The sequence below is a fragment of the Periophthalmus magnuspinnatus genome, chromosome 2 (assembly GCF_009829125.3).
Source record: "Periophthalmus magnuspinnatus isolate fPerMag1 chromosome 2, fPerMag1.2.pri, whole genome shotgun sequence".
Lineage (NCBI taxonomy): Eukaryota > Metazoa > Chordata > Actinopteri > Gobiiformes > Gobiidae > Periophthalmus > Periophthalmus magnuspinnatus.
Window position 1 is genome coordinate 4,117,269 of NC_047127.1, and position 16,595 is coordinate 4,133,863.

At 38.8% G+C, this 16,595-nt stretch overlaps 1 protein-coding gene across 1 annotated transcript; it reads right to left on the reverse strand.

The window, feature by feature from the left end:
• Positions 1-126: 126 nt before the first annotated feature.
• LOC117384598 (uncharacterized) lies at positions 127-16,250 on the reverse strand. Its single transcript, XM_055228352.1, has 5 exons — positions 16,202-16,250; positions 14,583-14,845; positions 6,155-6,425; positions 4,331-4,479; positions 127-2,992 (listed from the first exon to the last, which is right to left on the reverse strand). Exons 2-5 carry the CDS (start codon positions 14,830-14,832, stop codon positions 2,829-2,831), a joined length of 834 nt encoding a protein of 277 aa, XP_055084327.1. The 5' UTR covers positions 14,833-14,845; positions 16,202-16,250; the 3' UTR covers positions 127-2,828.
• Positions 16,251-16,595: the final 345 nt, after the last annotated feature.

The following is a 16,595-nucleotide window of genomic DNA, read 5'->3' on the forward strand; positions in this document are numbered from 1 at the left end:
ACAAATGAATAAATAAATAAATGATTAAATAAATGAATGAATACATAAATAAATGACTAAATAAATAAATAAATAAATGAATTAATAAATAAGTAAATGAATGAACAAACAAATGAATAAATAAATGAATTTTCACTTTTTTATTAGATTGATTCATAAAAAGTGTACAAATTACATTTCATACCATATATACAGATTTATGTAAATATTGTCAGATTGATTGTCAGAGTATAACATATGTTAAAAAATAAAAAAAATAAAAAATCTCTTCCAGTTCCAAATAGCCTCAATGTGCGTGTGGTTTTATGAGTATAAACATATAGGCCCTATGTCTGTAAAGGTGTGTGTGTGTTTGTGTGTGTGTGTGGGGGGATTTAACTAAGCAAATAGGTCCTCTCCTCCTGCAGTTGGTCCAGTCTAGGTTCAGCAACAGAATGAGGTCAGCTGACACCTGAATATACTGAATGACCAGGTTATTCCACCAATGGATTTTTCTTCCCTGATGGCACGGGGCATATTCCAAGATGACAATGCCAGGATTCATCAGGCTCAAATTGTGACAGAGTGGATCAGGAGCATGAGACATCATTTTCACACATGGATTGTCCCCCACAGAGTCCAGACCTTAACCCCATTGAGAATCTTTGGGATGTGCTGGAGAAGCTTTGAGCAGCGTCAGACTCTAACATCATCAATGCAACATCTTGGTGGAAAATTAACGCAACACTGGATGGAAATAAATCTTGTGACATTGCAGAAGCGAAATCGAAACAATGCTACAAACAATGCTAATGTGTGACGTGATCAAAGATAAGGCGGAACAACCAAATATTAGAGTGTGTGACCTTTTTTTTTTTGGTCAGGCAGTTTATATGTCCAACAACACACCACACTAAGTTTTATGTGGGTAATAATAATGCATTAGATTTAGATTATACTTTTTTTAAACCCTGAAAGACACTTCACAGAGCATTACTCATCAGCACTGGGGCAGACTGACGAACGGGAGTCTGCCAATTTGCGCTCCTCTGACCACCACCAACGCTCACACACACATCACTTTCATAGAAGCGTCTTGCCTAAGGACACATCAACCGTTTTTACCACTGACGCCCCACTGTGGCCCCTAATTTTCCCAGCAGTCTCCTGGACAGCATCCTGTACTAACCAGACCCAGCCTCGCTTAGCTTCTGAGATCAGACCACGCTTTGACAAATCGTGTTTGAAACGTTTCCATCAAAGCAAACCACTTTTGATTTGCACCACAGCAGGTGATTATTCAAAGTGCTCTCCTGCCCGAGTGGGGCGTTTTACAAGAGCAGTACACATTACACATCTGTCTCTTAGATCAATCCGCTGGCATGTCCTCGTGTATCTCCACAGTCCCATTTTCATGTTTAAAACCGCACAGCTCCGGATCGGCTCTCCCCTCTCCCAGAAGAGATTCATGTAGCCGTCCTGAAATATGAGCTGGAGCTGCCACTTATCGCCTTAGAGAGAAATCAATACACTCTCAAAGTCAGTGTGAGAGTTAAGCAGACAGCTGTGTGCACTGGTTATAATGGAGAATGATGAGACGAGCCACGCAGGTATTCCCCTGTCACTCCTCGTAGATAATACTGTCAGGGAATATATCTAGACAGACAGAGACGCAGGGGCCACAACAGCTCGGATAAAGATGGTTATTTTGGCTGAATTATTTATTTGTTGACATATTGGCATCTGACGTGAGAATAGGTCGAGTTTACTTCTACAGTCTATAATTTCAGACGGACGGGGGCCAGTGTGACTCAATAGAAGATAAACTGTTTTTGAAAGAAATATCCAGACTCGTGATCCACAAATGTTGAACCTTTTGTTTGGGAATTGATCCACAAACTTGTCATATCAGTCTTATGGATTTTACCACCACTTTCTGAAGCTGTTGTGAAAACATAAACTGACAGAGAAGATGTTCAACTTTGTGTTTTTGTTTCATGTGGATAGGTCCAGTAATTACAGAGATATTAACCATAAACCAGGTCAACAACTCTGTTCCACCTTGTGATGTCATCATGTGGTAATACAGGAAGTGCTCTGCTGTGTTTTTAAACTCCACACACCTTCACGAGAATCATTTTGGATCATTTCAACCCTGAAATTGCCAATCTCTGCTGAACAAAAGTTAAAAACGATCTGTTATCTTCAAAACTACTACTTCATGACATCACAAGGTGGAACGGAGCATTTTGAGCTTTGGAGATGAACAGACTAATAATAAAATGTTACTCAAACTTGTGTGAATGAAACAAAACACAACTCCAGGTCTGTTTTTGAGGAGGAAACAGCATCAAAACACGGATTAAAGCTCACAATAATATAGAACCTTTAAACACCATAGAACAGGAGTCTCAAACTCGCAGCCCAGGGGCAAATTGCGGCCCGCGAGATGATATTTTGTGGCCCACAGGACAATATGAAAGTGTAATGTTAGTGTGACAATACCAGGTTGTGTGTAGAAGGTTTTGCCAAATCGGAAAACCCCAAACACACGTTCTCCCGTCACAAAAGATTCAACAAATAACAATGTATATCCATAAAATACACAAAAATTGTCATATTTCCTCATGTAAGGTGAAAACAGCGAGGACGTTTGAGAAAATTTTAAGAAAGCTTATATTGTGGAATACCAGAATACTCAGCCTCACCCAGACTCTGCCTCCTGCGGCCTCCAGATAATTTGAGTTTGAGACCCCTGCCGTAGAGAAACACCACCACAGTTCTATCAATATTGCCGTTTTTGCTGAATAAATAAGTTCTTGAATTTCACATTTGGCGTTTGAGGTCTTTTAAAAGTCTTCACACAGAGGCAGTTCGGGGCTGTTGAGAAGTTCTTGTCCCGTTGGAGAGTGGCGCAGGGCGAACAGCGTGATCCCAGATTTATACGCGGCCGGAATGGTGATGTGCGACTTCAACTCGGGTCCCTGCTCCTCCGCCATCCGCTTCACTTGACCTGGAATCAGACAAACAGATTATATCGAGTATGTAGTTTGAATACATAAGCTAAAGGTTTGATTTGTATTATACCGGCTTTTAAACTCTCCTTGTATGTCTTATCTTAGTAGTGTGTGTAGAGGATTATAGGAAATCAGGGTTCTCGCACTTTACTTGAAATCATTTTCCAGGACTTTTCCAGGTTTTTCCACGTTTTTTGGTTATGTAATCAGTGTCTACAAACAGATCCCCCCGTTTTTATACAGCTTTTTTTAGTTTTTATAATAAAGGTAAGTCTATATCTTCATTTTAATTATACACCAATGCAAACACGCTATATTTTGTTATGTAGATCACCAAACGTATTTTCTGGTAGAACTCAAATTGAGCGTATGTGAACTTATCCTCCAAATGTGATGAAACTTGTGAGTCTAGTGTTGTAGTTATAACACAGGAAAATAAGAGACAATTTCATGTGATACCAAGGTTTTGCCAAGCAGGTAAGATAAAAAAAAGATATGGGGGGGTTTGGTGGTCCTCCCCCAAGAAATTTTGAGCAAAATAGCTGTAATTTCCTGCATTTTAATGGATTTTAGATGAGTATTTTTAAACCCAACTGCTCTAATATGTGGAATTAAAAGTGTTTATTAATTTGATATCCAAAAATACAGCAAAGCAAAGTGTGGAGAAGGGAAATATATACGTTTTCCAGGACATTTAGCCTTAATTAGCCCGTTTTCCATGTCTGAAACGTGTGTGAACCCTTGAAATGTCTTTATCCTCAACTTACAGGTGGGAAACGTTTCAAAGCTGCTCATCTGGACAGTGTTTATAAAATTGAGACGTTGTGACTGCCACCCGGAAGTCATTTTCAATTTGAAGCTACTGGACTGGGAAGCTACAAATGTATACTGCCTTGAGCTAAACTTGTTTCATAATTGGCTGGTGCACTGCGGAGTGAAGGAACTGAACCAAAGCTAAAGTACAGGCAGTTTTAGCACAGTCTTGTGAAGGTGTATGGAAAAATATGGAGAATAAAAGAAATTATAACTCCACATATGTTTTATTTAGGATTACAGAGCTGTTAGGGGTGTCAGCAGTATCAAAAATCAGATACTAATCGATATTAAAACTGGAAAAGTCACATTCACAGATGAAATGAACCTTTCCCGAAGCTTTAGAATGATCTTGAGCTGTTTCAGAGCAAGTTTAAGACACATATTCACATTCTATTGTTTAAAAAAAAGAGTGTTTTTATTATCATCGTGGTATCGGAATCGTGATAAACACTAATAGCCACAATTAAAAGACAAAATATAATGATTTAGCATAAAACAGGTGCTAAGTAGTGACATACCCTCCACATCCAGAGCCTCCCAGCGCGGGTCGGACTGGTTTTCGGACAGAGCTGATAAGGAGCAGTCTGGAGTTAGCCGCCGTATGACGTCTTCTCTACGTATCAGCAGAACCGACTCGCTACAGAGACGCTCACGGACCTCTGATTCACTCACTGTAACAGAAACAATAAGGGATGTGATAAAGGTGGTTATATGCATCGAAAATTATAAAATCGTGGGTTTTGACTCAATTTAATTCAAGTTTATTTATTAAAAAAACTAATATGAATGGTATAAATGGTAACTAGTCACGTTTTTATATAGAACTATACAGAAATACATAGGAAAAGAACAATAAAACGGCAAGATATCCTGTCTAGCTACTATTAAATGCCAGGGAGAAGTGATTAAATGCCAGGGAGAAGTGGTTAAATCCATCTGTCAATCACTTATGACCATGGCGGAGGTTGACCAGGGATTTAACACAAAAGCACTGGCTCGATATCACTAAAATATCCCCGTTCTCTGACATGTTTCACTTGAGGAAACATTGGCTGTGGTTACATGCACACATACAATGGGATTATTTTCAGATTTCTGGTGTAAAAAGATTATTAAAATGACACATAAACAGCAAAATCCTCTGTTTTATTTCCGATCATGGCCTCTGTTATTTTGCTGTTTGCACATCATTTAAATAATAATCCGATTTTGTTGTGCATGTAGCTGCAGCCGGTGTCATACGTCAACAACACACAGTTTGCAAAATGAGTGAAACTTTTATATTCAACTATTAAGTCTAAAAATCACACTGAAAATGTTCCAAAGTTTTTAAAGGGCTCGTATTATGCTGTTTTCTGATCTATGTTTTAATGTTGTTTACTCATCACAAACAGACCTGGAGTTGTGTTTTGTTTCATTCACACGTTTAACACACAAACCCTGCATATTTAGGCTGAGTTCTTCTCTCAAACTGAAAACACTCTGCTCCACCTTGTGATGTCATCGTGTGGTAATACAGGAAGTGCTCCACTGTGTTTTTAAACTCAGTTTTGACTTGGTTTCGTCTGAGTTTAGACCTGGTTTAGACCTGGTTAAATCCTGGTTTAGTCCTGGTTTAGTCCTGGTTTAGTCCTGGTTTAGTCCTGGTCTCGACCTGGTTTAGTCTGAGTTTAGACCTGGTTTAGTGCTGGTTTAGTGCTGGATTAGTCCTGGTCTCGACCTGGTTTAGTCTGAGTTTAGACCTGGTTTAGTGCTGGTTTAGTGCTGGTTTAGTCCTGGTTTAGTCCTGGTTTAGTCCTGGTTTCGACCTGGTTTCGACCTGGTTTCGACCTGGTTTCGACCTGGTTTAGTCCTGGTTTAGTCCTGGTTTAGTCCTGGTTTCGACCTGGTTTCGACCTGGTTTCGACCTGGTTTAGTCCTAGTTTTGACTTGATTTAGTCCTGGTTTAGTCCTGGATTAGACCTGGATTACACATGGATTAGAACTGGTTTAGACCTGGTTTAGTCCTGGTTTAGTCCTAGTTTTGACCTGGTTTCAACCTGGTTTCAACCTGGTTTAGTCTGAGTTTAGTCCTAGTTTAGTCCTGGTTTCGACCTGGTTTAGTATGAGTTTAGTCCTAGTTTAGTCCTGGTTTCGACCTGGTTTAAACAGGTCTATTTTTGAGAAGGTAACAACATTATAACATGTCTTAAATCTCACAAGAGTCATTTTTTGTAATATAGGATCTTTAAAGAAATAATATATATAAGAACCAGTTAATATGAAGAATCTACGTCTCAACTAAATGACCCAGTTCAGTGACTTTACATCTGTCACTGTGTAAAAACCGTATGTGTCTGGACTTGCCGACATCCAGAGGGTTGGTCATGAAAACTGCATTCCTCATGACTCCGAATATGAGCTGATGGTGCCAGGCGTCGGGTACCTCCTCCCCCTTCGGCACCGCCCTCTGCATGTTCATGGTTGCCACGGGAACGGCTCCTCTCCGGACCCAGTGGGCGAGCCATCTGACCAGGGGCGCGCGGCGAGGAGGGTGGAGGTGGAAGAAGCGGCCGATCACGTGACCCGCGCTGGCCTCCTCTGCGCCGGAGATCAGCTGTGCATGTGTGGCACCTACGAAGGAAGAACGCCGACATTATTTTAAACAAGGGGTGAAGTGTCTTGCTCAGAGGCACAACAAAAGTAGGCGTTCAGAATATTTTTTTTTGTCGGCGTTAGGATTATTCAAAGTATCGAAAATCATACCTTTATTTCACATTCACAGGAAAAAATGAGCCTTTCGTGAATCGTTCCATCATTTAGTCTCACAGGGGGCTATTAGGAACTTTGTGTTTTCCATTTACATATCTGCTGTTTTATTTCACATGTGTGTTGTTTGTAAAAGTGTTATCTCTCTGAGCTAAGATGACCAAATGTCCAGCCAGACTGACCTAAATGCAAATTGTTCCTGAGGAAGGGCTGGACCTCAGACTATTTAAGTGTGTGACTCCATCGCTCTGGCCCCACTGCAGCAGAAACTCTGTCTGTACTGGGACCGTTTGTTTACTGGTTCAAACTTAATAAACCGACACAGACAGTCTTCTCGTATGTTTTGATATTATTTTACAAATAAGTTCCACAACATTCCTTAGTATCAAAATCAATTTTGACATTTTAGCATTGACAGTCTGTGTGTGTGAAAGGAGCTCGGTGACATTTGCTCACTTGGCCTGTTTGTCCACTGAGCCTAAGGTTAGAATCCCACTCTCGACATAAATGACCTGGTTTCAACCTGGTTTAGACCTGGTTTAGACCTGGTTTAGACCTGGTTTAGACCTGGTTTAGACCTGGTTTAGACCTGGTTTAGACCTGGTTTAGACCTGGTTTAGACCTGGTTTAGACCTGGTTTAGACCTGGTTTAGACCTGGTTTAGTCCTGGTTTAGTCCTGGTTTAGTCCTGGTTTAGTCCCAGTTTAGACTTGGTTTAGTCCTGGTTTAGACCTGGTTTAGTCCTGGTTTAGACCCAGTTTAGACCTGGTTTAGACCTGGTTTAGTCCTAGTGTAGACCTAGTTTAGATCTGGTTTAGATCAGGTTTTAACCTTATTTCGACCTGGTTTCAACCTGATTTCAACGTGGCTTACGACTGGTGTAGACCTGGTTTAGAGATGGTTTAAATCAGGTTTTGACCTCATTTTGATCTGGTTTCATCCTGGTTTAGATCTGGTTTTGTCCTGATTCACTCCTGGTTTACTCCTGGTTTAGTCCTGGTTTAGTCCTGGTTTAGTCCTGGTTTAGTCCTGGTTTAGTCCTGGTTTAGTCCTGGTCAAGACCTGGTCAAGACCTGGTTTAGATCAGACTGGTCAGAAATGGTGACACCTGGGACATTTCTTGAAAAAATGTCTATAAAACTGGGACAAATCAAAGGTTTTGTATAAATCTGCTTGAACAGACGACACAGGGCTCAAAACTGGGCCTGTCCAAGGTCCATGGGGACGTCCGGTCTGGTCTGGTCCGGTCTGGTCACCCTAAATCAAAGAGCTCTCCCTACTTTTCAAACGCAGCCTCATTATATTTTCATCACTGGCTCTATTTACCACATTCTAATTATATACTGTAAGCAAAATGCATTAATGAAACGTAAACGCAGCTTTTTAAAACAGCCGTGTCATTACTTACTCGTCAGCGGATATATCTTGTTTATCATCATTAGTAAGGCTGTCCATGATCTGAATTACATCGCTCTAATTAAAAGAGATGTCACCTTGACGACACAAACGCCCGCCTTTGGTGACGCCGCCGCCGTAATTACACACAAATAAACAAGCGGAGATTTCCAGCCTTAAGCGTTCATTATTATTCATGCCGTTTCCCTGTTTATTTTTACTTCTCCTTATGACAGCGCCCCATTATCCTCACACAACATAGCTCAAGCTGCTAATGTGAGAAGTGCAGCGTGTGTTGTTTCCAAAGATTAATATTAGCACGAATTAATAATTAGCTTAATAAAGGTGGAAAGGGTAGTTAGCGCGAGCGGTTTATGTGAAAATGACGTGTTTGTGAAGTTTGCTTGGCATGAAAACAGAAAAAAAGTGTTAAACATGTGATAAAAATATAAAAAAAAAGAGATTACCGCTAACTTCACGTACACAACTTTAGCTTGAAGACATGTTAGAACGTTGTTTCCTCATCGAAAACAAACCTGGAGTTGTGTTTTGTTTCCTTCACACATGTTTAAGTCTTCATCTCCAAAGCACAAAATGTTCCGTTCCAACTTGTGATGTCGTGAAGTGGTAGTTTTCAATTTAACATCTACATTTTACCTTTTGTTTAGTAGAAATTGGCAACTCCACCGCTGAAATGATCCAAATGATTCTAGCGAAGGTGTGCGGAGTTTCAAAACACTTCCTGTATCACCACATGATGACATCACAAGGTGGAACAGAGAAGAGTGCAGTCTAAATGTGCAGGTTTTGTGTGATAAACATGTGTGAATGAAACAAAACACATCGACAACGACATTATAAAGGGAAAAATAGTTAGCACGAACACCTCATACAGGGACAAATGAGGTGTTTGTGATGTTTGCTTGGAATAAACAACAAAACGTGTGAAGCATGTGATAAAAATATGAAAAAGAAATTATCACTAACTTTAGCTGAACACACACAAATCAGTTATTAATATCTGTATCGTCACGTGAGGAAAACATGTTTTTTTTCAGAGCTTTTTCCTGATTAGAATCGCGCAGCAAGAGCTAATGATCTGACATGTTTTGGGGAAAGATAAAACACAGAGGTAAAACTGAGGTTACAGTCTCTAGGCACAAAGCACAGACCAAACATGAAGCTGGTCTTGTTCATCGCTGGAAAATATTTTTAGAAATTGCAAAAGGATTCGGTGAAAGTCATAAAACCTTTCAGAATGTTTAACAAAAATCATAAATGGAGCACAAAATGTCTGCACACTTATGGATTTATCATGTGTAATAGCTGAGACCTACAGGACACACGCTTTTTGTTGGTTTTAGAGAGTTTAGTGTTATTGTAGACAGTGTTGGGAAGTAACTGAATACATGTACCAAGAATAAGTATTTAAAATGTAATAGTATGAATGTGTTGTGTGCGTGCTGGGGGCGGTGGGAGGAGCCGATGGCAGAGATGTGCAGCCTCGCTTCTGTCAAGTCGACTGTGGAGTGAATGAACGATGCACAAAAAAAATCATATTAAATTATATAATTGGTCAGCTCTCATACAAAAGCATCCACACAGACAGTGGCTCCCTCTTTTCTGCATCACTGGAGGAAAAACTAAAACTAAAACACAACTCTGCCCACATTAGTCCATCTTTCCCACAATCAGGGAATAATTTAGCCCCATAAAGTGCTTCATTATAAAAGCAAAATATATTTTTTTAAATATAATAATATAGTATGCTATATAAATCTGATGCATTATTATTATTATTATTATTATTATTATTATTATTATTATTATTATTATACACATTTTGACTAACTGTATTCCGGTACAGTCACTCTTTCATTTGGAAGTAAAAACCAGAAGTTAAATCTGTCAACTGGACAAAAAAGGAATAAAATGAAGATGTTTAGCTGCTCATTTCTGGTCAGATTACTGCTGGACACTCTCTTATATCTGTCTGAAGGGAGGAGCTAACGACACTGAAACTGGAAACAGCTATTTTTTACAGCACATGTGTCAAACTCAAGGCCCGTGGGCCAAATGCGGCCCGCCACGTCATTTTATGTGGCCCGCGACAAAGTAAATTAAAAGGTATGACTGTCTTAAAATGTCAGTTTATCATTAGATACACAGTTAAACAGCCATTTTTTTCATATCTATGCAAATCGATATACAACATTTGTAACTTGAATAAATAATAAATATAGAAAGGCTTAAGAAGATAAAAACGTAATGATTTATCTTACAGTAATGTCTGGCCCTTTGAAAGCAACCATTTTGTTGATGTGGCCCTCGGTGACAATGAGTTTAACACCCCTGGTTTACAGTTTCTGTATGAGGCTGGGTCTGTTGAGCTACACGAGGTGTTTCAGTGTTGTTAGCTCCTCCCTTCAGACAGATATAACACAGACATGTTTCATTTCGTGTTATTCAGAATTTAGTTACTTTTCTAAAATCAAAGTTATACATTGGTGTACTGTCCTTGATCACACGATTTTGACCAGTGTCTGTGTGTGTTAATGTGTGAGTCTTTCCTTGATGTAAAGCGCTTTGAGTGACTTTGAAACTGCTGTATAAAAATATGACCTTTTACCATTTATCACGTTGTCTGTCTTTTGTTTACGGACTAAGATTGTGCAAATGTTCGTGGCCAGTCAGTCTCCTTCCAAAAAAGAATAAAAGCTTGAAAACAGAAAATAAAGTCATCGCAAGACAAGTTTTGGAATTTGTGCGGGATTTAAAACTTTATCCTATCTTCAATTATCACATCTAAAAACTTTTACGCTCCAGGATTTCAGATTTCAGACCCGGAATTACCAGTCCTGTAGTATTCTCTAGTGGTATCCCTATAATACTACACTTCCTCTTCTCTCAAATCTACTCAACGACATTCGAGCTGATAAAATATTAACGCACACAGCTCCCGTAAGTGCCGATACCTTTAACATGGCGGTTAAAGGAGATAGACTATAACTCCTAGGGCGAATGAGATGGGAGAGCGTCTCGTGCGGAGCTATAAAACCTGCCCGAATCTGCCTCCGCTCGCCGCGTGACAGCTGACTGCTCCGCCACGCGCACGCAAACCCACAAAGAACCCACTCGAATTAGACAAAGAGTTTTATGCCTCTCAAAGGAGACGCCATAATTGACTTTTTCAGCTCGGTTACACCATTTTTATATCGACTTCGCAGACAGTTAGTTCAGGCTGTCATCCAAGTGCGAGAACGAGGGCGCTCTTGACTCTGTGGATTCAAACGAGAACAAGTTTGAACTGAACAGGAAATACATTTGTGGAGTGCATTTTTTGTATTTTATCCGTCATGAATTACCTGTTACCTATTATCTGCGTGTTTCTGTTACCATTCTGTTTGCACTGGTGAGAGTTTTGATGATGTGTTGCACGTTTCCTACTGCAACTATGGGACGATACTGAAATTTGGCCAAAAATAACTGCGATTAACGATAATATCATGATAATTATTGAAGTTGCTGACAGTTTCCATATTAAAATAACTGTTATATTTGTTCAATTTTATTTATATAGCACATTTAAAACAACTTCAGCTGGAAAAAACATACAGATAACATGACACATAGAGATATCCTGTGTAGCAAGTGTTAAATACCAGGGAGAAGAGGTGGGTTTTCATTGAGTTAAAGCCTGAGAGGATCTATAGTTTTGTACTTTGTTATGAGTGAAAACAACAACGATCTAGAGGAGAAAATTATGGATTAGCAGGGCTGTCAGCAGAAATTTGGAGAAGCTTTACAAGACCCTCGGGCCCCTTGTCGACCCCTTGTGGTTAAGTAGCTTTTTTCTGCACACTCTGGTGATTTAATGATGATTATCTTTGTTGGCGACCATTATGATTATTTAAAATGTCCCACAAATGATTATTGGGTCCTCTTTTTATCACGATAAATGATATAACATAATAAACAGATAATGGTTCTGATTGGTCACATGATTTGGTCACGTGACATAAGTACGTTTAAGAGTTTTGATTTTCTGCTAATTCACTAAAAAAATATATCTGTCAAATCAAAAAAATTCCCCATCCAGCAGTTATTGGATTGGTGAGGTTATGTAGTTTTTTGAAAGTGGAGATTAGATATTCTAAGAAGGATATTACAAACAAATTTTAAAGAAAGTGGCAACCATTTATTGACTTTTTTGAAACTGTCTAAGCCAAACTCCAGCCCCCTCTTTTTTTTATACATTCATTTTTTTTGTTTGTTTCATTATTCTTATTATCATTCATATTTTATTTATAATTTATAATATTTGTATTATTTATTGTGTGATGCTCTTCTTATTCATCTATTCACTCAAGATTTGTGTGATTTATTTATATCTTCATTTTTTTTTCTGTAATTATATGAAAGCATAAGCATCACTTTTAATGCTTTTGGACAGGGCTAAAAGAGAGACCCAAATGATCCAAAATCTTATCAAATTAGGAAAAAAGGCTCAATTAGTCATGTCATGGTAACATATTTTGCAGTTTGATGTATCGCTGAATTAAATATAGACGATAAACGATAATATTGAAACTAATCGATGCCACTGACAAAAAAAACCAAGATTTACACCATAAAAATTATTCTAAATCTATAATATTGTTAGAAAATCATGAGCTGCAGTAAATAAACGGCAGAATGAAACACTTTAGTACTTTGTTTGCATCTGTAACTAGTCATAGAAGCTATTAATTCAAACTTTTACAGTTTAATCTTCTCATATAGACAAAAAATAACCACAAATTTCCCTGTAGTGCAAAGAACATGTACGCACAATAAACACTGACCCCAAAAAATATAGTTCCAACTTTCATTTACTGAACGATAAGTCAATGTAGTGATTATCGTGACAGGTCTAAGCCCAGTCTTGCTACTCCTTATGTGCAAAACGCATGTAGTCGACATAGACGTAGACATAGGTGCATTAGGGAGCGTCTTTGTAAATACGAACGTTTTGACACTGGTTTGATTCCAGCTCCAACAGATGAATGCTGTTGTTGTGTCCTTGGGCAAGACACTTAACCCACCTCACCCAAGTTATGGCACTATAAGAGCATAATCATATCTTACCTGGATTAAATATAAAAGTATTATTATCTGCAAAAACAAAACATTACAAACATGAACTACATCCCTAACCATTTCCCCAACGTGCAGCTCTCTGCCTCATGCCTCAGAGTGTATCTCCCTGCTGTTCTGAAAATGCGAGATAGGTCTAATGCCTTGGCAGAGGTCTATTTAGTATTGGCGGTAAGTACAATCTAACTTATAAAAAAATCAAATGAACAGTGTCAGAGGAATTCTCAGTGACAAAACCATTTAACCTGAACTGAATCAGAGCAAACACTGATCTTTATGAGTTTACGACAAAGTTCTTGACGCGTTTTAAGAGATTCAGTTGAAAATACCAGAGTTATGTTTCATTTTCAATTATTTTTATAGAGTGATGTAACAGTTTTGATGGTTCACCAATAAACAAGATAAAAGTCTGAGTTACAGAGGGGCTATTTTACTTCTATGGGACATTAACTGCTAACACAACATATTTACATCACCACGTTTCCTTTTATTGTTTCAAAAGTGCTACATTCCCCCAAAACCACATATTAACATGTTATAAGTTTCATTTTGGACGCTCTGACTCTCCTCTCACTTTGCTCCCTGCGCTAAGTCACCCCCTCCTTCAGAGCGCTATCACAACACAATCAGCGTGCATCCCGCTAATGAAACTACTGCACATCACGTCAGGTTTGTGAAGTTGTAGTGTACAGTTTTGCATCATTTTTTTTGTATATTTATCGAGAACATATGTAGGCTTGTGGGCGGAGACTTGGACAGAATCTTACAGCTAACCGTAGGGCCCAGGTGAGATCACTAAATTACTCAAGCATGGAAGACATCTAAAACTTCAGGCATGTTTTTGATGAGGGAACAACATTATAACATGGTAGAAAGCTCCAGAAAATACCATAATACTCCCTCTTTAATAGTACAACAGAACCTTACAGTGTATAAAATGTTTAAAAAGTCTATTATTAACTGGAAAACACATTTTTATACAGCACATTCATACACCAGTGTGCACAGACACTGGGGGCAAAGTGGGTGATGTGTAGGGATGGGACAACAAACAATAATATCGTTTATCGTAATAAAAAGGTTGACAATAATCGTTCGTGGCACTTTTTATATAATCGTGATAATCGCCAACAGAGATAAGCACCATTGTGTCACCAGAATGTACAGAAAAAAACTACTTCTCCCTGATAATCGCCTGTAGATCAATGTTGTTTTCACTTTAACTTTTGTTTAAATACGGAACCTATTCAAAATAATAAAATTGTAATTATTCATATTTATGGCATTTTTAAACTGTCAGCAACAATAATTATCATGACATAATTGTTAATCGTAATTATTTTGGCCTTGATAATTGTGACACCAAATTTCAATATTGTCCCAGTGTCAAGTGCCAAAAACGCAACCAATGATGTTAATGTTGAGAGTGGGATTCGAACCAATGAACCAACTTAGCTACTGTTGCCCCTCTGTGTGCTGCACTGGCTGTACCTGCTTCACTCCTCGACAGTAGATAATCCGGCAGTGGAGCCTCGGTCCTCCTCAGTTTGGTCTGCACACAGCGTTCCACCTGCTCTGGGGACACTTCTATCCCCAGAGCTTTGAGCACGTCCACTACAGCTGTGGCCCCACACGCAGACGCCCCGATCTGCAGCGTCTGCCTCTCCACGGCCTCCTGGAGGGTCCACAGCATGGCGCCCTCTGCTGACACCTCCTCATGCTCTCCTGGGACGGCCTCCATTAGGAACAAGCACCTGGAGAACAGCAGGGGAGGAGAGGGTAATAAAAAATGCGTTATTGCTCTTATTCCGCTCCATGGTTAAGTGGAAATCCCGTTCCTTTCAATGGAGAAGTTGAGAAAAGTTTTGGCTCTAAAATATTATATAAAGTGGACTGGTTTGTGTCAAATGTTCAATGTTTATGTGCAACAAGAAGTCAATTCTCTAGGAAAGTTTAAAAAGCCTCTGTAAAACTTATTTGCTGTCAAGATCAGCCGCTCCATACAAAATAATAAAATCCAAATGACGATGGTGGTGCCCAAGAAAACTTCAAGAAAAAGGTGAATATCAAAGTGTGTTTAGTTAGACCTGGTTTAGAACAGGTTTGGTAATGTTAAAGTCTGACTTTAAGGGTGAAGTATGTAACTTTTCTTATGTCTGCTTGTATCCATGGTAATTTGTTTGTCTGGGATGTTCCACAGTTAATTTAATGTACTTTTATTGCTCAAAAATACCTTCAAAAACATGCATTCTTACAGTGAGCGGGCTAGCTTCTGCGCAGATCTGACCTGTAGCTAACCTGGTGGCGTCGCCTGCTAGTCTCCATGGAGATAGAGACGTTTAATGCCAGAGGTGGAACAATCTAGAGTCTAAACAAAAGTATAACATCTCCATGGAGACAAGCAGGTGATAAGACTCTTCACCAGAAATGTTACATAGAGCTTCTTTAATTCTGTTTTAGTCCTGATTTGCGAGTTTGGTCATTAGTTTCTAACTGGTTAATGACCCGGTTGTTCAAACATGTTAAGTCCTACACTTGTTAGTCCTTGTTTAGTTCAAGTTTAGTCTGATATGTGCTGAAAATGACTGATTTTGCTACTTAACTGACTGCAAATAATGTTTAAAAGCCCATATTTAGCTATTTTCTGATCTTTCCTCATCACAAACAGACCTGGAGTTGCGTTTTGTGTCATTTGCACAAGTTTAACACAGAAAACCTGCATATTTAGGCTGAGTTCTTCCAAAACAGAAAACTCTACATGACATCACAAGGAGGAACAAAGCATTTTGAGCTTTGGAGATGTAGACAGATGAATACTGAAGTGTTACTCAAACAAAACATGTGTCAATGAAAGAAAACACAACTCCAGGACTGTTTTTGAGGAGATAACAACATTATAACACGACTTAAAGCTCACAAGAGTCAATTTTGTGTAATATTGTCCCTTTAACTAGACTTAAATGCTGCTTACTGCTTTAATTATTTGTTTTAGCACATACACGGTGTTAAAATGATAAGACTAGCAAAAAAACTACACAATTTTTCATGAGAACTGATCAAATAAAGTGAAAATAAAGCTAAAATCGCATATTAGTTAGCTCTTTGCTCACCATTCCCATGTAAACAGAGCAGAGGAGGCTCCGTACTGCGCATGCTCAGTCCGCACGCGCTCTCCTGCTCGTGGTTGTTGTGACAGTTGTACACGGATCCAATACAGTGATCACCACCCCCTGCTGGACAGAGCGCGCTAATGGCACACGGATCATTACACACAAGCTGCTGTGCGTCCTGTGAGGAGGAGGGTATAGAAGTCACACAGACAGGGACTTTACAGAGTTTTTATGACAGCCAGGGTAAAGACTATACAAACAACAAAACAAAATAAAAAATAAATAAATGAATATTAATAATAAATAAATTAAAAAAATGTGTGACAGCCACAGTAAAGACTAAATAAATAAATAAATAAATAAATAAATAAATAAATAAATAAATAAATAAATA